The following is a 19,974-nucleotide window of genomic DNA, read 5'->3' as shown; positions in this document are numbered from 1 at the left end:
CTATATATCTATCTATCTATACAAATATATGCATATATATATGCATATATATACAGTATATATATATAGCCTATATATGGAAATATTTATATATATATATAAATATTTGACGTAAATGCTATCAACTATATATATATGATAATATATATCTATAATCAATATATAATAATATATCATTTTTTCCTGATTTGAATGTGACATACAGTATTTTGATTTGTCACAGATTGATATAATATATGTATTAATAGATTAACAGTTTGATGAAAGTCTAGGTCCTCACCGGGAGTCGGGACCCAGTGAGTCCTCCTCCGTCCGTGTCTCTCAGCCCCTCCCTGCCCGTCCTCCAACGATGACGTTGAAGGGGCGTTTTTACATCGTCTTCAACGCACTGGCGTGTAATTGGCTGACTTCAGCCACGTGACGGAAGTGCACCAATCAGAGCTCAGTGCGATGTGTGAACGTGGTGGAGAATGTGGACGGTGCTCCAAGGGACGGCGGTGACGCACCGTGGACAGCCGTGCGCCGTGTTGTCTCCAGCTGGTTTCTTAAGGTGGATCTACACGTACTACGACATGTCGCATTGTTCCAGTTGAACCACCGCCCCCGCCACCACGGGACCCCCCGTCGACACGTCGCCGACTCGCCGTCCATCCCGCCAGCCGTCCTTCCCTTTTACAACTCCACCGATCAGCGTGATAACGGGTCAGTGGCGAGTACACGTTAGAGCTGATGCCATCTTCCCTTGTGTGTACGATGGGTTAGTTAACCAATGTTTGAGCTGTCGGGCCTGTACTTCTATCGGCTGGTTAACTTTTAACGGACATGTTTACCCATGAAGACTACTTGTAGCTCAAATGTTTACCCCTGAAAACTACTTGTAAAACACAGGTTTACCACTGAAGACTAGCTCCCAGGTTTACCCCTGAAGACAACTTGTAGCTCACAGGTTTACCCCTGAAGACTACTTGTAGCTCACAGGTTTACCCCTGAAGACTACTTGTAGCACACAGGTTTTCCCCTGAAGACTACTTGTAACTCAGCGGTTAAACCCTAAAGACTACTTGTCATTCACAAGTTTATCTCCAAAGACTACTTGTAGCTCAAAGGTGTACCCCTAAAGACAACTTGCAGCTAACATGTTTACCCCGAAGACTACTTGTAGCTAACAGGTTTACCCCCAAGACTAGCAGCTAACATGTTTACCCCAAAGACTACTTGTAGCTAACAGGTTTACCCCAAGACTACTTGTAGCTAACAGGTTTACCCCTAAATACTACTTGTAGCTCACACGTTTACCCCAAAGACTCCTTGTAGCTAACAGGTTTACCCAAAGACTACTTGTAGTTAACAGGTTTACCCCTGGAGACTACTTAAGTGCAGTTCATGGTGTAGCGGTCAGGACTAAGTTGCCACGTTACTTTTGACTCTTCTAAGTCACTAACTGTTGACTATCAGTCATATAAAACGTTACAAGTCTCTTCATAGTGTACGAATCGTACTGTTCACATTTCATTCTGACTTAATTTGTTTAGATGGAAATGTGCCAACATTATGTGGGGAAGTAGACTTTGTGTTTGGAATGCCCACGACTATGTTAGGCCAGACGTTCCTATAAATGATTTATAAATGTTCTCTGCTGGCTATAGCGGAAGGAAACCTGCGACGTGATTGCGCTACAACTCAAAAGCTCTCGGTCATTTAACCGTAATGTACGGTTCTGTAAATTACATGAACAATAACATAATGGTTAGTTTTGTGGCCACTTGAAGAGTCAACAGTACTTGAAGAGCCACTTGAAGAGTCAACAGTCCACACACTCATGCACCCACAAGAGTAGGCTACAGGTAAACACGTTTGGCTCGTTCAGCCTCCAGCCGTTCAGAAGGCCTGAAATATCTAACTCCGTTGCTCCTGCAGTAGGCCCAGCTCCCTGCCTCAAGTGGTTCCAGCTCCCCCTCTCCAGTGGGTTTCCAGTGGTTCCAGCTCCCCCTCTCCAGCGGGTTTCCAGTGGGTCCAGCTCCCCCTCTCCAGCGGGTTTCCAGTGGGTCCAGCTCCCCCTCTCCAGTGGGTTTCCAGTGGGTCCAGCTCCCCCTCTCCAGCGGGTTTCCAGTGGGTCCAGCTCCCCCTCTCCAGTGGGTTTCCAGTGGTTCCAGCTCCCCCTCTCCAGCGGGTTTCCAGTGGGTCCAGCTCCCCCTCTCCAGTGGGTTTCCAGTGGGTCCAGCTCCCCCTCTCCAGTGGGTTTCCAGTGGGTCCAGCTCCCCCTCTCCAGTGGGTTTCCAGTGGGTCCAGCTCCCCCTCTCCAGCGGGTTTCCAGTGGGTCCAGCTCCCCCTCTCCAGTGGGTTTCCAGTAGGTCAAGCCCTCCCTTCCATCGGGTGCCCTCTTCTCTTGCGGGCCCTCTCCCTACCTGCAGTGGGTCTCCAGTGGGTCCATTTCCCCTCCGCCCAGCGGCCTAAGCGGCCGGCAGCACCCCCCTCGAGGCCATCATGAACGTGGGCACGGCGCACAGCGAGGTCAACCCCAACACGCGGGTGATGAGCAGCCGGGGCATGTGGCTCTCCTACCTGCTGTGCATCGGCCTGCTGCACGTCATCCTGCTCAGCATCCCCATCGTCAGCGTGCCGGTGGTCTGGACGCTCACCAACCTCATCCACAACCTGGTGAGTCCCCCGCCGTCGCCGGGTCCACCGGGCCCCGCCACTCTCTACTCGGGCTCCGGGTAGAGCTCGGAGGTGATGCCGGGTGGATGTGCCCTCGTGGCGACACAATGCGAGCTTTGTTTTGAACTGATCTACACAGTGTAGGACAGTCACATCCCATGTTCTGGGGTTCATTAGCTTCGCAGTGTCTCTTTCTCTCCTCTCTCTCACTCCTCTCTGTCTCTGTCTTTGTATCTGTCTTTGTCTCTCTATCTCCTTTTTCTGTCTCTGTCTCTCTCCTCTCTCACTGTGTCTCTCACTCTCTCTGTGTGTCTCTCTCTCTCCTCTCTCTTTGTCTCTCCTCTCTCTTTGTCTCTCCTCTCTGTCTCTCTCTCTCTGTCTCTGTCTCTCTGTCTGTCTCCTGTCTCTCTCTCCTCTCTCTGTCTGTCTCCTGTCTCTCTCCTCTCTCTGTCTCTCTCTCTGTCTCTGTCTCCTGTCTCTCACTCCTCTCTGTCTCCTGTCTCTCTCTCTCTTTCTTCTACATCCACCATCAGAGCAGCCCGGTCTGATAGTTGATGGGAACAGTTAATAGGAAAAGCTTTCAAATGTCATCTCAAGTTTATTGAGCTGCGAACAAAGGTAATAGATTGAGAATCTCTTTCTCAATCTCAATCGGTACTCAGACTGCCCTGATGGGAACATGGACTTCACATAAACTCTTTCAGATATTAGCCCTCACTGATCATAATGCGACCAGGTAAAAAAATAAATTCCTAAAAAAACTGTATTTTCCTTTTTAAACAAAAAACAAAGAACTGGCAAGTGTATCAAACTGGGCCTCACGGTTTTGAGCTCTCCAACGAGGCCTGTGTGGTCCGGCTCGGACTCCCATCTCAGTCTTCACTTCAAACAACGTTACGCACCAGAAGAAACCTGCTCAGAATAGCTTGGTGGTACTAGTGCTCAGGCTCAGAGGCACGTTGCCTCCTCTGCATCTTGCGTCGGTCCTGGTTTCTCTTTCCATGCTTGGAATGTCTCCAACAACAGAGACGGCAGGGTCTCCTTTTAGAGGGTTGAGGAACCACTTCCTGCCCTGACCAAACGGTGACTCAATGCCCCCGACCTCATGACACCACACGGGGCCAGATGTTGCCCCCGCACGTCCATACAAGGCCAGATGTTGCCCCCACACATCCGTACCAGGCCAGGTGTTGCATCAACAGAGCAAGTAGTTCCCTAACGTTGCACAGGAAGTGACAGTCAGGTAGTGGTTTGTTACATAAACATTGAGGGCATTTTGCAGACTTTTATCCAAAGCAACTTACAATAAGTACATTTGTCAGAAGAAGGTGAAACGACTATATATGGCGGTACAGTGCATGTTCATAGAACCAAGTGCAAAGCGCTAACCATCGCTCTGTTAACCCGTTCCCCGTATGCAACAAAGATAGCTAGGATAAGATGCTACACAATGCTAAGTACTATTTTTAACTGCAGGGACATACAACATTGTGCGTACATTAAGTGTCAGGACGACGTACAACATACAATAAGTGCGTTCATTAAGTGTCAGGAGGTACAAACATACAATAAGTGTGTACATTAATAAGTGCATAAGAGGGGTGTGAGGTGCTTATGTGGCTCTACACCTCCATGGAGGTCTAGAGCCACTACCCATTAATCGAATTCAAATCGAAATCGCGATGTAATCGAACGCGGTAGGCAAATCGTAAAGGCTGCGGAAAATTAATAAATAAAGTGATTTGTTGCCGTTACTGACTGGAAATCAGTACGATTAATTTATTTTTATTTTGCAATTCAATAGTTAAATAAAGAAGTTTATCGGACTGGCCTAAAGGAAAGGGCAGTTTTTATGTTGAATGCTTCCAATGTTGTGTTGGTCATACTAAAGAATGATTTATTCCTTTTTTTTGTGAATAATACACAACATGAGGAACTTAATAAATTATAAAAATCGCACATTAAATCACAATCGCAATATTGGTCAAAATAATCGCAATTCAATTATTTCCCCAAGTCGTTCAGCCCTGGCTGTGGGCGTCCTTAATGGAATGTGTCCGGCCTTCAGTGGAGCTCACTTTGAATAAAACCATCAGCTGAATGCGTCCCGGCGGCCTTCGGGCTGGTTCAGGGAGCAGCAGCAGGTCTCTGATGTCCCGAGGTCTGTCCCGTTGTCCGTCCCGCTGCAGTGCATGTACCTGCTGCTCCACACCGTGAAGGGCACCCCGTTCGAGACTCCGGACCAGGGCAAGGCGCGGCTCCTCACCCACTGGGAGCAGATGGACTACGGCCTGCAGTTCACCGCCTCACGCAAGTTCCTCACCATCACCCCCATCATCCTGTAAGTGCCCCCCCCCCCACCCACTCACACCGCCTCCACCCCCTCCTCACCATCACCACCATCATCCTGTAAGTGCCCCCCCCCACCCACTCACACCACCTCAACCACCTCCTCACCATCACCACCATCATCCTGTAAGTGCCCCCCCCCCCCACCCACTACCACCTCCTCACCATCACCACCATCATCCTGTAAGCACACCACCTCCACCACTTCCTCACCAACTTTGGCTGTCATCCCATAATATTCAGGACTAGGTTTGAAACAGCTGCAGGGTTTCCCAGGGTCAGGGTCTAGCCATGCAGCTTTTATCAGCCCGTGCAGGGGACACAAGCCGGTCAAGGGCTCCTGGTTCCTCTGAACCGTGATGGTAACCAAGAGAGAACACGAGGGCTTCTGAAGCTCATTGTGCCGCTTCGTCCCTCGGCTCTCCTTAACGTCCCAGGAACTTCCTTCCTTGCTTTTTGTTTCCATGTGGTCTAACTATAGTCCAGACACGTTTCCTTTGTGCAGAGCTCTGGACGGTTTATTCCATTTCACACCCACGTGACGGGGGTGTTAGTGGGGAGGATCAGGAGGTGTGTCTTCAGGGACGAGGGGGGGGGGGGGGAGAGGTGATGGGGGAGGAGTCAGAGCTGTGTTTGGAGAGAGAGAGAGCGAGAGAGTCATGTGACCTGAGCCCAGGTCGGAGGTTCCTGGTCCGAGGTTCCTGGTTCTGTGGCTCCAGGTGGACTCCCCAACCCCCCCAGAGACAGTAGGCTGCTGGGGGATGGGGGGGTGGAGCGATGGGAGGGAGGCAGGTAGGTCAGAGGAACAGTTGACGCATCATTACCTGGGGGGTTTCAGTGGAGGTGTTTTGGTAAAGTTGGTGCCGGCCAATTACAGACTCACAGATCCCAGCCACCGCAAACGTGTTCTGACAAAATGAGACGGAAGAATGTGAACTCTGCAAATCTGATCTCGATGCCATCAGGCTGCATTCAGACTACAGAGGTCGTAAATAGTCTGACTTTAGCCGTAACAGATTTAAAGCCATCAGACTGTAGAGGCCAGAGTCACCAGACTCTAGAGGTCTAAAGTCTGACTTTTGAGGTCTCGTTAGAGGTCCAAAGTCTGATGACTTTAGAGCTCTCTTTAGAGGTCTAAAGCCTCCTCCCCTCCCCACAGTCCTCTGACGAAAACCTCTTCTCCCCCTTCACAGCTACATCCTCACCAGCTTCTACACCAAATACGACCGCGCCCACTTCGTGGTCAACACCGTGTCGCTGCTCGTCGTGCTCATCCCCAAACTGCCCCAGCTTCACGGGGTCCGCATCTTCGGGATTAACAAGTACTGACCCCACCCGACCCCTCCGCACCCACCCACCCACCCCACCCCTCCACCACCACCACCACCACCACCACCACCAGTTCCTCTGGCTGGCAGGGTATCGCGGGTCCTACTGGGTTGAGCGGTGGTTTGGCCCGGGAGGAACCCTAAAATGAACCACCGCGGCCCTCTGAAGAACGGAGAGCCCCTGGTGGGTTCGCTCACCCTGGCACCTGGGACCCCCCCCCCCCCCACACACACACACACACCAAAGGCCCCCCCAGGGAGTGAGGGGAGTCATGGAACTCGCGGCACGCTCTACCTGAATCTCCTAGGAGGGGGGGGGGGGGGTCTGAACTCTCCGGAGTGGAACGCCTTTCGAACGTGGCGGGAAAGTGGAGGCGACTGAAAGGGGCGGTGGTGTTTCCACCTGACGGAGGGAGTGGTGGTTTGTTTTGGGTGGTGTCCGGGGAGGGGTACGGGGCCGCTCTGCCCCTACGGCCCAGCTCTGCCCCTGGACCGCAGCGATGATACCACAGACCTACGGTACCTTAGGAGGGTCGTTTTTACGCCGTCGATCGCTGCCTTACTTTTATTCAGCTTTACGCGTCCTGTCTGCCTCTTTCCCTCTGTCTCCCAGTCTCCCTGTCTCCCTGTACCACGGTCTCTCTGTCTCCCTCTCTTCCTGTCCCCCCCGTCTCCCTCTCTTGCTTTCTTCCTGTCCCTCTGTCTCCCTGTCGTCCTGACCCTCGGTCTCCCTGTCTCCCTCTCTTCCTGTCACCCTGTCCCTCTGTCTCCCTGTCGTCCTGTCTCTCTGACTCTCTGTTTCCCTGTCTTCCTGTCTCCCTCTCTTCCTATCACCCTGTCCCTCTGTCTCCCTGTCTCCCTCTCTTCCTGTCTCCCTCTCTTCCTGTGTCTCTGTCTCCCTCTCTTCCTGTCTCCCTCTCTTCCTGTCTCCCTCTCTTCCTGTCTCCCTGACTCCCTGCTTGGTTTCCTCAGTGCATTCCAGAGACTCTGCTGTGACATCAGAGCCGTGACGTCAGAGCCTTGAAGTCAGAGCGGTGACGTCAGAGCGTGTGATGTCAGAGCGTGTGATGTCAGAGCCGTGATGTCAGAGCTGTGATGTCAGAGCTGTGATGTCAGAGCTGTGATGTCAGAGCTGTGATGTCAGAGCTGTGATGTCAGAGCCGTGATGTCAGAGCTGTGATGTCAGAGCTGTGATGTCAGAGCTGTGATGTCAGAGCTGTGATGTCAGAGCCGTGTCAGCGCTCGGCCGTGTAAAGGATTCCTCAGCGGTCGCCGTTCCTTCCCTCCGTTTAGTTTTTAGTCGGTCGGTCGGTCAGCCCCAGATGTGGAACATTTGGGAACTTGGGTTATTTTTATCCGATCCTTCCCATATTTGGACACTTTCTTGTGCTGCTGTGTGCCAGAGACTGCCCCTCTCTGCGCCTCAGGGCCGGGTAAGGAGAGGAACACGGCGTGACTTTAAGACCAAAGAGCAGCTCAACCCTGAGATCAACTCCTGATTCTGCCATGTTGGAATTTAACGGCGTCGTTCCAGCTCTGGGATTCAGCTCAGTGATGCCCAGCTGGCCTTCACATGCGTTTTATTTGATATTATATTCAACTGATTTTAGGAATCCTATTTTATACTTTTAAGGTTCTCAACTCATTTAGCTTATTTTCCAAATGTTTCACACCGAATAAAGGGAACCAGTCAGAAGTTTGAGCAGAGGAGTGTAATTTAAATAGAAAGCATCACTGCTCAACAGAGGAAAGGGGCGTGGTTCTGCATGGTCTCCTTAGGAACCACAGAGATGTACGTGTGTACTGGGATTTGACACGCGTGTACCGTCATGTTACTGTACGTGTGTACTGTCACCTGACTGTACGTGTTTACTGTCATGTGTCTGTACGTGTGTACTGTCATCTGACTGTACGTGTTTACTGTCATGTGTCTGTACGTGTGTACTGTCATGTGACTACATGTGTGTACTCTCATGTGACTACGTGTGTACTGCCCTGGGTTGTGTGTGTACTTTCACCTGTGTGATATTCAGTAGTGGTGCGTTCTCACCACAGTACCTAGCCTGAAGACAGGCCTATCATGGAGTCACTGCTAGAGTCTACTTTAGTCTCCTCTCTAGAAGCTTCTGAATGTGACGACTTTATAAGTGTCAAAGGGCTTTAGGTAGAGCTGTATACACGTTTTAGGAAATGAGCCAACCGTTTGTTTATGTGTGGGAAAATTAAGGACTTTTGAACAAATTTGAACATATGAATGTTGATTGGAATTGTAGCATTTTGCTTATAGTTGTTGCTAAGTGACCATTTTAAGGGCGATTATATCTTCACTTTAACGTGCTGACCCGAGGGCTCGACAAATGAAACAGTATTTTATTTTTCTGACTTCATGTCATCCTGTAGTGTTGTGCCCATATTTGGACATGCTTTGACTGTTGGTCCTAACTTAAACGGGACTATGTAGGTCATTCGTACTTTTATTATGTTGTTCTGCGTGTGGGGATAACGTATTCGGTACTTGACAGGCGCTTCACCATGAAAGGTCATTGTTGGTACTATGTGATGATTATGTGAGGCCAAACTAAAACTTTTTACAATTTTAGAAGGACATGCATTTTAGCCCCCTCCCCCCTCCCCTTCTCTCTGAGTTTTTCCTTTTAATCAAATGTTACACGTTAATGTCAACAGCAAAAGCCATTGACTTTTTCTAAGGAATAAATGTGTCGTCACTCGTCTGTATTTTACTTTCAATGACCAAAACAAGAGAAACCGATTGGATGCAGTTTTCGTCATGTGTCAGCCAAAACCTTTAAGAGTTTTGACAAAGGACCAATCATGTGTTCTAATTTTTTGAAGTACAATCCTGTCGTTGACCTCACGTTGGACCGTTCTAGCCTTGGTTTACAAAACGGACTTCAAGACTTCCTGCTCTAGCAGCATGACGAGGAGGCTTAGAATTTGTGATGCAAGATGTTTTCTCTGTCCCTTTGTGTGAGGATCCTTCATGCAGATGACTCTGGAAGCTTAGAACCTGTGATTTTAGATGTGTTCTCGATTTCTGTGTCTGTAAGGATCCTCCTTCATGCAGATTACTCTGGAAGCTTAGAATCTGTGATGATAGATCTGTTCTAGGTTCCTGTGTGTGTGAGGATTCTTCATGCAGATGAAGCTCAGAGCCCGTTGCTTAGATGTGTTCTTCTTAATGTGTGTGTGTGAGGTTCACCTTCAGTGGTTTCAAACCAAAGTTCTCTTGAATGAACCAGAGATGGATAATCCTCAGTTAGCGACCGTCTATTCAGAGAAGGCCGACAATCTGACCCTGATGACAGATGGGTCGTGTTTCATTTAAAAACACAAACGCATTCAAAGCTAATCATCCATCAGCAGAGTTTCATAAATATGATTCTCATTCGCTTTCAATATCTGAGTGTTGATCTGCATCCCGGTAACAAACGTAACTCTGATCCGGGCTGGTCATCTGGATCTCTACACCCTGAGGGGTTTGAACGTAACCTGATAACCACAGCTGGTTAAACATTGAGTGAGAGTGACATGTGAGTGCAGGCTGTCCTGTCATTAGGGAGGGCGGGGGGGGGGGGGGGGGGGTTGGGGGAGGGGGGTTGGGGGAGGGGGGTTGGGGGCGGGACTTAGCGCTGACATCAAATGGCCTTGTTTGTGTTGGTCTGCTGTCCCTCAGACATGAGTTCATAGGACAAAAAGAGTGTCCTTCATTCACTTTACTTTACTTTACAGACTTGAGTTACATTCATTGTCTTAAGATTTTTCCATCCGTCACTTTCACAATCAGTGAGACGATACTGGAACTGAAGCGGGGATATGCATGTTGGCGTTGGAGAACTCTTTCAATTCTGAAGTTGAATTGTGTGAAAGGGTTCCAGCGGAACCACGGCTTACATGCGAGGAACCACAGCTTCCATGTGAGGAACCAGCCCCACTCATTCCCTGTCTTTCGGTGGATTGGTCGAATGGATCAGGTCCGAAGTTGCCAAGCGTACCGTTAACCAAAGGTAACACCGATGGGAATATGCAACATGTTGAGCGTCCAACACAGGAACACGCGGTGGGAAATCAGACAGCCGGCATGTGGCCTCATTGAGTAAAATGGGATGGGTTGTTGTTTGTTTTTGATCTGATGAAATGCTAGCATTCCTTAATCATCTGTTACAGTGACTTCTATATCATGGTCATTTTTGCATCCTGTATGTAGTTGTCTAATTATTACGGTATTAAATAATGTCAATTCATAATCGGAGGATGTGATTGCTGAATGTCTCAACCTTTACCCTGACACTTCTGTCATGGGAGAATTTCCATTTGTCCGAATTAGTTTATTTCTGTGACTGTCTATATGCTATGCTTGCTCATTTATAGCTCATTAAAGATGGATGACAGGGTTTTATTGAGTTATTTGATATCATTGTTGTGTTTTATTCAAATCATATCCATCTGCTGTTATTTTAACTGCCACTAGGGGGCAGTGAATCAACAAAGAATACTTCTGGCAACATTAAGAAATCAACATTTTAGCTCTACTGTTTTACCGCCTCTTGATCTTCATTAATCACATCTATATAACTATTGCAAACTAATGAAATAGACATGAGCTAAACTATTCCTAGGCTGTGCAAAAAGTTATGTTCTATGTTTGAAAATGTAGTCAACAAATAATGCACACAAACCCTATCAATTCCACTAAGTGGATGAGGCTCCCATAAGGCATAAACTATGCTTGATTTTATTTTATTAAGACTTTATTGTCCATTAAAAAGAAAGAGTATAACAATTTCCTCTCGCTGTGACTCTCAAAGTAGGCCAGAGATATTCCAGACTTCAGAAAATGTATACCCTAATTCATCGTTTCCAGGGTTTTACGCTCCAGGCAATTTCTTAATCATGGACTCTCATTTCCCCTCTCAGAATAAAAAGTGGCACTTAAATAATTTAAAGGAAGATTGTGGTTCTCCAACTTTCTCGTCCCAAAAGAGGGCAGCAGACATCTGCTGAGACCTGCCCCCCCCCCCCCCCCCCCCCCTACTGAGAACCCCCCCCGTGTGTGTGTGTGTGTGTGTGCATGCGTGTGTAGGCAGAGACTGTCTCCTTGTTTAATTCAGCCAGCCAATGAGCGTTCCTGACCTCCCACCTGCAGGTCCAGAGCCTGTGAATGAGCTCGTTACAGACGGCGTGCGTGGCGAGCGTGCGCTGGCTGTAGGCGGCGGAGCAGAAACCGCATCCAATCGGTTTCTCGTTCCCATGTTTAATTGTTACGCAGTGGGGAGTCGTAACGGGAGAATCAGCAACACGTGCTCAGTCCCTTCAGCCCGGCAAACACGGCACACAATAGCTGTGTTCGAAATCGTTCCCTATCATGGATATAGTGCACTTTTGTATAGGTAGCTCGCCATTTTGTAGTGGTGTTCGAATTCTCCTTGCTTAATTTCATTCACTATATAGTGGACATAAAGTACCCCAAATTTGAGTGAACATACAATGTTCCCTACATGTTACTCCCGTATACCACAATGCAATGCGGTCGTTTAGAAATGTTCAGCGTAGTGTCCGAATTCTCGTCGGTTCGTTCCCTATATAGTGCACTATATCATAAACACTATATAGGGAATAGTGATTGAGTTAATAGGGATCGATTTCGAGGTAGCCTGCTAAATTATTTCCTAAAGAGGAGCCAAAGAGAAGTGGAACAGAAACACTACTCGGATGTACACCCTCATTGAAATGAGTATCAATAGCAAGATCACTTACGTCCACATAATAAATCACCATATAGCCCAGAGAATTCTCCCAGAGGAAGCCTATTGAAACGTAGAAACCAAGGTGGGGCCAGCTGAGTGTTGATGTGTCCCTGAGCAAGACACTTAACCCTGACTGCTCCTGACGAGCTGGCTGTCGCCTTACATGTTTGACTCCGCCGTCGGTGTGTCAATGTGCGTATTAACCGATGTAAGTTGCTTTGGATAAAAGCGTCTGCTAAACTCCCTAATTGTAATTGAGGTCAAGTTAGACCTATATTGAGCAGGGTTTGCTCCTTGATTACAGAGTCGACATTCCTCACAACATGGCGCCCCTTCCCAACACGTCGGCGTGGTCACGTCGCTTCACAGCCCTGCAGCCACGACCACCGAGCGGATGGAGCGGAACTACATTTACAGTCAGGGCGTTTTTATCCAAAGCGACTTCCAGTGGTTCATGCACACATTCACACACCGACGGCGGAGTCCCACCAACTCAAGGCGACAGCCAGCTCGTCGGGAGAAGTCAGGGTGAGGTTTCTTGCTCATGGACACCTTGAAAACCAGGGGGAGCCAGGGATCGAACTAGCAACCTTCCGGTCACAAGGCAACGCGCTCTACCTCCTGAGCGAAGCCAACCCGAAAAATATCATCATCTCACAAAGCTGATGTTATTTCGTCATCTTGACAACGGGGTGAACCTGTGAGGCCCCGCTTCTTTCTTTGACTGTTTGGATATTTGACCCCTGATTATGAGACGAGGCTTCGCGATGAAACTTTATTGTCATTTAGCAAAGTACAGGTACAGAGCAAATGAAATGCAATTGACATCCCACCAGAAGTGCAAAAGAGGCAGTAAATACCAAAGTGCAGGTTGAGTACAGTACAGTGCAGTACTCCGTGTCTCTACGCGCTTATCCTGTCAGATGTTCTCCATAAGGTTGTTGACTCTGCGGTAGAGGCAGCGTACCGCAACACAGAGCCAACCCTGGGAGCGAACATTCCTCGGTTCCTCTTTAGTTTCAGATCTGCTCTAGCGGCAAAAAGCTCGGTCTAAATATGGAACGAGCACGTTTGAACATCAGAAGGTTGGCAGAGGACGACCACAGAGGGCTATGTTGGGAACTTGACAAACTATTAATATTCATTGCTTACTCTTGAAAAAATCGCGTGTTCATTGAGTCTAATGATCAATCAACGTGGAGGTTAACATGGTGGAGAGCCAGAAGGTGCCGCCTTCGATCCCCAAGGTCTTACTCTAGTCCTGTAACCTCTACCTGCTGCGTAAGGACCTGCTCCTGGATTCGCCGCGCGCCACCGCCATTAACGCAGGCCCTCAGTGACTCAATAGAACCACAAAGTCAATGAAAAAGGGGGTGGACCCCGAGGATGGAGCCAGGAGGGCCGCACCGAGGGTGGGGGGGACGGTGGTGTTCAATCACCCAGACGTGAGAGGTGTCTCGGGGGCCCCCGCACCGTGCACACCTCGTTGTGTCGAGGTTGTAGTCTGTGGACCCCTTGCTCCGCGGGGATCCTCCGTCCCGCCGCAACGGTGCTCCCCGCCTTTCCACACGCCACCCTGACGCGTGACTTGTCACAGTATGGATCATGTTTCATATTGTGTATCGACTTTCAAGGGATTTCTTCCAGGGAATAGCAGCTGTGTCTCTGAGGACAGGGACACTGAGCCACCACATGTAGACGCCCCCATCCTGCTCAGAGGAAGATGGCCGCGCACATGTCAAGAGAAACACTGTCTGCTCAAAGCCATCCAGAGGGAGAGAGGGAGAGAGGGAGAGAGAGAGAGAGAGAGAGTTAGAGAGAGTCAGAGAGAGAGAGAGTCAGAGAAAGAGAGAGAGAGAGACTTAACTAATTTATAGGGCTCCTGGCCCAAAGGATCCTTTAAGCTGGGTAAGAATTCCAGCGACCTGGAGATTGATGGGAGATACTCCTCAGATCGGTGTCACTGATCCCCCAGGGAGATTTGGTGGAGCGACTGACGGGGGAGAGAAGGACAGGGAAACATGCTTCAGTATCAAGCTATATCTCCCTCCCAGTGAGTCAGCTTTTGCATGATCTGCTTAAATCTTCTTCAAATGTTATTTGACTGTGTGGTGGGTTCTTAGTGGTCGACTGTCAAACAAAGTCCCGGCGTCTGCTTGCCAAACCTCAGTCCATCTCTCTTTTGTTTCCATTCCTTGCGTAATACTAATGGATTTGGTTTGTTTTGTTACCAGATTGGAAAGATACATTTATTTTTATTACAATTGTGGGAGCAATTATGACCTGTCAAACTGTCAACCAAAGACGACCCGGGTTTGATTTGGGACCAGAAGCGACCACTTAGTCGGTCCGCGGACAAGATGCCACGTAACGGCCGTCTTCAAATAACGAATGGCTCTTTCAAACGGTGGCGCTCAATGGCTTACAAGGACATGGCCACGGGCCAATCGGGAGGAAGACCTACATCTATCACGCTGCTCATGAATATTCATATGCACAGTTCACATTTTACATGATTAACATTCCTGCCGTTATAGCCGACCCGTTCCGTCCCGTCAGAGATTTACGATCGGGAAGCGACGCGCAGAATTCAAAGTCGTCGGCGTATCGCGACTTGTCTGAGGGCACACTCACACTAGGCAAGTTTGCCTGTTCCGTGCTGCAGGAAGATTCAGCACGAATCCCCCCCTCCCCGCTCCCCCTCCTCCCCACTCCCCCCGCTGGCCCGTGGTCACACTGCTCCCAAAGGCCGTGGCCTGGGCACGATTGCTCCTTCATACATACGTCATCACGTCGTAATACGATAAATACGTCATCACCAAGCGTGTCCAGCTGCGACTGAATGCTGTCTTCGGCCCAAATTTCAAGTAAACACTCGACTTCACTATCGCACCAACGTAAACCCACTCGTGAACCGCTTGCCGCCATTGTTTAAAATGACTTTTGTGGGGAAGAAGGGCATGGACCTATAAAAAAAGAAGGGTCGCGCAAGGACTACATCATCCAGCTCACGTTGCGTATCCGCGCGTCATCTCATTAGCATCTGTACTTTGGCCACGGCACACCTCTCCAAAGTGTGCCGTGGCCAAGGGGCTGTTCCGTGCTGGAATACGGATGGCGTGGTCACACTAGCCAAACGTTCTAGACTTTAGTATGCAAATGAGCTCGGGCACGGGGCCGCGGCCCTAGTGTGAGTGGCCCCTGAGTCTCTCTGAGAGAGCGCGACTTTGCTCCGCGATGCCGGTGAGCCACCGGGTCATAAATAACGCAGCGTGAGGAAGAGTCTCATTAGCTTTGTGGTCTGCCGCGCATTGAGCAGCGCCGGGTGGAGGCGTCTGCATCACATAGTCTTAATGAACTACCTGGGGGGTAGCGTGGAGATGTGTTGTTTATGCTTGTGTTTCATTCATTAAGATTGTTTGTTGTGTGTGTGTTTTGCTGTATTGTGTGAATGTGTGGGTGTGAGTGTGTGGGTGTAATCAGCGTGGCTGAGTTTGTGTCACTGATCTGTTTCTGTTATGTGTGTGTGTGTGTGTGTGTGTGTGTGTGTCCTCGTTTGTGTGTGCTTTAGTGTGCTTGTTTGTGTGTGTTAGTGTCTGTTTGTGTGTGTGTGCGTCTGCGTGTGTCCGCGTTTGTGTGCGAGTGTGTGCGTCTGCGTGTGTTTGAGTGCGTGTGTGTGTGCGGCTGTCTGAGTGTGAGTGAGTGCGTGTGTGTTTGGGCGCTTCACTGCGTGCGTGTGGGATGATGTGAGTAGGAGCGACAGCAGCGTAACAAGCAAACAGAGAGTGAACCACTTCAGTAAGGAGGTAGACGGAACGAAAGGGAATTGTTGAGGGAGAGGCAGAGAGAAGCAACGCAGGGGGAATATGCCTTCATCTTCCTCTGCACCGACGCCTTCGTCATAATCTCAACTCCTGCTCTCCTGAAACTACAGCCTGCTGTTCGACGGGTCGGGGAAGATTGAATTTGTACGTTAATCGTCGTGGTTTAGCGATGCGTTTATCCAGCCTGGTTCTGCTGGGGGCCCGGCTGAGATTGCTCTAACTCAACAGATGGCCTCGGGAGAGGAGGATAAGTGCGTTGATTATAATCGTGTGGATATTGAATTCATCGTCGTTGTTGTATGAAATGAAGGTTGTTGAATTCACACTGCCGGCGATCCACCCTGGTACTTATATATAAGTAGATCATATCTCTCGTTATAAAAGCCTGCGTTTACTGCTCATTATGTTGGTTGTTCTCAGAATAAAATCCTCTTAATAACTTTCTGATAAGAATACTCAACGCTTTGAGAGTGTTTTGAAATCAGATCCATTCCTGCCCGTAGACATAGCAGATGGACCCTTTTAAGGCATCGAGGCCGTTAAATTAAATAGGATATTATAATACAGCCCCTTCACACACTAATGTCCTTTGATTGAATGCTATTCTCTCATGAAAATATAATATTGGTTATATCGTGGGTACTATCTCCATACCGCCCCTCAAACCCCGTCTTTATTAAACTAGGAGATCTTTTATGAATAGATTCACCAAAGTTACTGCCTCATTCTGCATGCACACACACGGACACATGCGGCACGCACACACATGAACGCGTGCACGCACACACACACACCGACACCTATATACACACTCACACACACACACACACGCACACGCACACGCACAAGCACACACAGGGTCTGCTCAAATTACTGTGTGCACAAAAAGTTAATGAGATGGTTTGACTCTTATTTGAACTCTGAAGTCTTTTTTTGTGTCTTTAAAATATATGCTTCCCCACATCTCAATTCAAAGAAAATTACAAGATATCGACAGATATCAAAAAACATATTTTTTAATCAAAGACAAATTCTTCCTAACCCTTAGCACGGGGTCCAAGTGCAGGTTTTTAATATTCTCCTCCAGCGATCGGCCCAAATCGACCCCATAATGGCTCTCTACCGGAGCAGGAATTCAACTTAATATGAAGACAGATTTTTTTATTGGATAATTATGCCATTATGGCTCCCCCATATCATATGCCGCAATTACTTTAAACTCTGAATAGCAGAGACTCCTTTTCTGAGATGAAGCCGTGATTTGGCTGGGCTTGTTAAAGGAAGATGAAATGGTGGAATAGTAGCAATAGTTTAAGATGCTGGTCAATATGCTCAACAATAGAGACGGTAAAAATCTTCAATTTGTATTTTGTTCACCTTTTAAAAAGCATTGAACAGAGTGAACATACCAAAATCTACCAGATTTTATTAACAGACATTCAGTTAGAGTTTAGCAAAATATCATTTTTTAATGCAGGATTAAGTTTACCCAACTCCAATGCTTGATATGATGGTATCAAACCAGTTATCCCAGCATCTTCAAAATGTACATGGGGCGGCATGTGGCTCAGGAAGTAGAGCGGCTTTCCTTGTAACCAAAAGGTTGCTAGTTTGATCCCCAGCTCCTCGTAACCGAGTGTCGAGGTGTCCCTGAGCGAGACCCTTCGCCCTCACTGCCCCCGACGGCCTTGCAGTCGCCTCACATCCTTGACACCGCCGTCGGTGTGTGGATGCGTGCATGAATGAGGGAGTGTTGGGCAGCATTGTAACGCACTTTGCGTGACCACTGGTTAGAAAAGCGCTGTACGGGGGCCCCCCGGTGGTTCACTGGGTAGAGAGCGTACCATTAAGGCCCAGTCCTTACCGCAGCGACCCGGGTTCGATTCCTGCCCGCGATCCTTTGCTGCGTGTCTTCCCCTCTGTCTCCCATCTTCCTGTCTTACTCGCTATACATTAAAAAGGATAAAACCTTCAAAAACAAATCTTAAAAGAAAAGAATAGCGCTGTATAATACAGTCTGTTTATTGTTTATGGAGGAAGGTAAACAGCATCAGGGAAACGACCTCCAGACCCCGCGGTATAGCAGGGGCCTCACCTTCACAGCGGACCCCTTGAGGGCCCCTTCCTGTCCCCTGCAGACGCATCAGGTCAATAATTCATAAGTGAGGAGCTTGTAAATGATGAGTGATGTAAGTCACCCTGGAGGAATTCTGCTTCTGCCATGAATAATGCAGAGTGCAGAGTGATCCCAGGACATCGTGACTATAGTGCTCTCTGTCTGCTCTCTCTCTCTCTCTCTCTCTCTCTCTCTCTCTCTCTCTCTCTCTCTCTCTCTCTCTCTCTCTCTCTCTCTCTCTCTCTCATATCAATGCCTCTCCTCCTGCTCTCGTCCGCTTGCTTTGTGTCTTCCGGCGCCTGCGTCCTCTGGTTCGTTTAGATCGTCCAACACCTCGATCTCCATCCAGCCCTTAATTAAATTGTCTCTTCACCATTTTGCAAAACACGTGCTGTGTATTTCCACTACCGCTCCTAACGTGTTCGGTGTTCTCTCCGTTTATTTCCCTGCTCCCTGTATTGACTTCCATCCGTTGTGGTAGTTGTTCTCCTTCCTCTCTGGGGCTTCGCCTGAGTGGCGGATCAACGTGGGGAATGTGAATGATGTCCTCCTGCCGCTGGTGATGAATGTAAATGTCAGAGAGCCGCGCTGAACAACACGCCGCCCATCCCTGCAGCGTCAGGTCGGCCTGCTGCTGCTGCTGCCGAATGCAGACGTCTCAGAGCCAGTCGGTAAGACACAGCCTGTAAGACCCAGTCTGTCAGACACAGCCTGTAAGACCCAGTCTGTCAGACACAGCCTGTAAAACACAGCCTGTAATACACAGCCTGTAAGATACAGCCTGTAAGACACCGCCGATCCTAGCAGAGTCATATCAGGCTGCTGCTGCTGCCGAATGTAGATGTCTCAGAGCCAGTCGGTAAGACACAGCCTGTAAGACCCAGTCTGTCAGAAACAGCCTGTTAGACCCAGTCTGTAAGATCCAGTCTCTCAGACCCATTCTGTAAGACAGAGCCTGTAAGACGCAGCCTGTAAGACAGCCCAGCGTAGCGGAGTCATGTCTGACTGATGACGCAGCTGATCCAGGTTCTGATCAGCTACTGTATAATCTCCCTTTTTCCACAACATAGCAAAAGTTTTCAATACTTAAATAATCAACTCATCCGGTCTGACCGTCGTCAGCCAATCATAATCAAGCAGAGAAATCTGATGACAGGCTTTAGAACACGGCGGCTCTCTACAGAACCCCCCCCCCCCCCCACCCCCCACCCCACCAACCCGGCGTCTGGTTGATTACACACCTGGGGCTGCTATCTGGGGGGAGAATCTGAGACGCATGCTCGCTGATCATGTACTGGGGAGGGATGGGGATGGGGGGGAGGGAGGGGAGGGGGGGAGGAGGGATGGGCAGGAGGGATGGGCAGGAGGGAAGGAGGGAGGGGAGGAGGGAGGGGAGGAGGGATGGGGAGGAGGATTCTGCTACCCCCCCCACCCCCCCTCGGTTGGGGGGGCAGCAGAATGCCAGCTCGCTGCCCGGTGGCAGTGAGTCGGATCACCCCCTCTGACATGCGGTTCGGTTACCTTTGATAAGCAGGAGTGTGTGTTACCGGCCTCCTCCAAAACCGGGTGAGACCATTCCGAGCAAGCAGGGGTTCTCCGACAACGTTGTCTACTAGTGTACCCCCCTCTAAGATATGTGTTCAGCTGATTCCTCCCCCCTTCACCGGCACAAAACATTTTTGGGAAAAAAATGAAACACGATCAACATAAATAATGTATGTACGTTATAATCGGCAGTGTAAACATGAGCATTAAAAGGGTGCAAATACTCATAATCTGGAGAGAAACATGGGCCTGTGCTTCATGCAACTCTTGGCAAATTTCTCTCAACAAAAGAGGTCCAACGCCAGGGGTTGGGGTCAGAGCAGGTAGCGGTGAATCCCATTCAAATATATTCTTCTTCAAACTGGCGACATTTTGGTGTTTCTGGATGC

The 19,974-nt window shown here is 49.0% G+C and overlaps 2 protein-coding genes across 2 annotated transcripts in view; both read left to right on the top strand.

Annotated features, from left to right (window-relative positions):
- Positions 1-2,454, top strand: part of myo1d (myosin 1D) — a 69,718-nt gene extending 67,264 nt beyond the window's left edge. Inside the window, exon 22 of the mRNA XM_056577605.1 lies at positions 2,412-2,454. Coding sequence (XP_056433580.1) covers positions 2,412-2,454 — 43 coding nt within the window. The remainder of the gene's footprint in view (positions 1-2,411) is intronic.
- On the top strand, positions 489-9,906 carry LOC130371592 (ORM1-like protein 3). The gene is made up of 4 exons (XM_056577418.1): positions 489-702; positions 1,918-2,658; positions 4,848-4,999; positions 6,201-9,906. Exons 2-4 carry the CDS (start codon positions 2,485-2,487, stop codon positions 6,334-6,336), a joined length of 462 nt encoding a protein of 153 aa, XP_056433393.1. The 5' UTR covers positions 489-702; positions 1,918-2,484; the 3' UTR covers positions 6,337-9,906.
- Positions 9,907-19,974: the final 10,068 nt, after the last annotated feature.

Source organism: Gadus chalcogrammus, chromosome 18 (genome assembly GCF_026213295.1).
Source record: "Gadus chalcogrammus isolate NIFS_2021 chromosome 18, NIFS_Gcha_1.0, whole genome shotgun sequence".
NCBI lineage: Eukaryota > Metazoa > Chordata > Actinopteri > Gadiformes > Gadidae > Gadus > Gadus chalcogrammus.
Note: the sequence above shows the minus strand (reverse complement) of the source record. Positions and strands in the feature narration are given on the sequence as shown.

Coding starts and splice junctions, on each gene's coding strand:
- LOC130371592 (XM_056577418.1), top strand. CDS start 2,485: ATGAACGTGGGCACGGCGCACAGCGAGGTCAACCCCAACACGCGGGTG. Junction 2,659..4,847: donor CCAACCTCATCCACAACCTG/GTGAGTCCCCCG, acceptor GTCCCGCTGCAG/TGCATGTACCTGCTGCTCCA. Junction 5,000..6,200: donor ACCATCACCCCCATCATCCT/GTAAGTGCCCCC, acceptor CCCCCTTCACAG/CTACATCCTCACCAGCTTCT.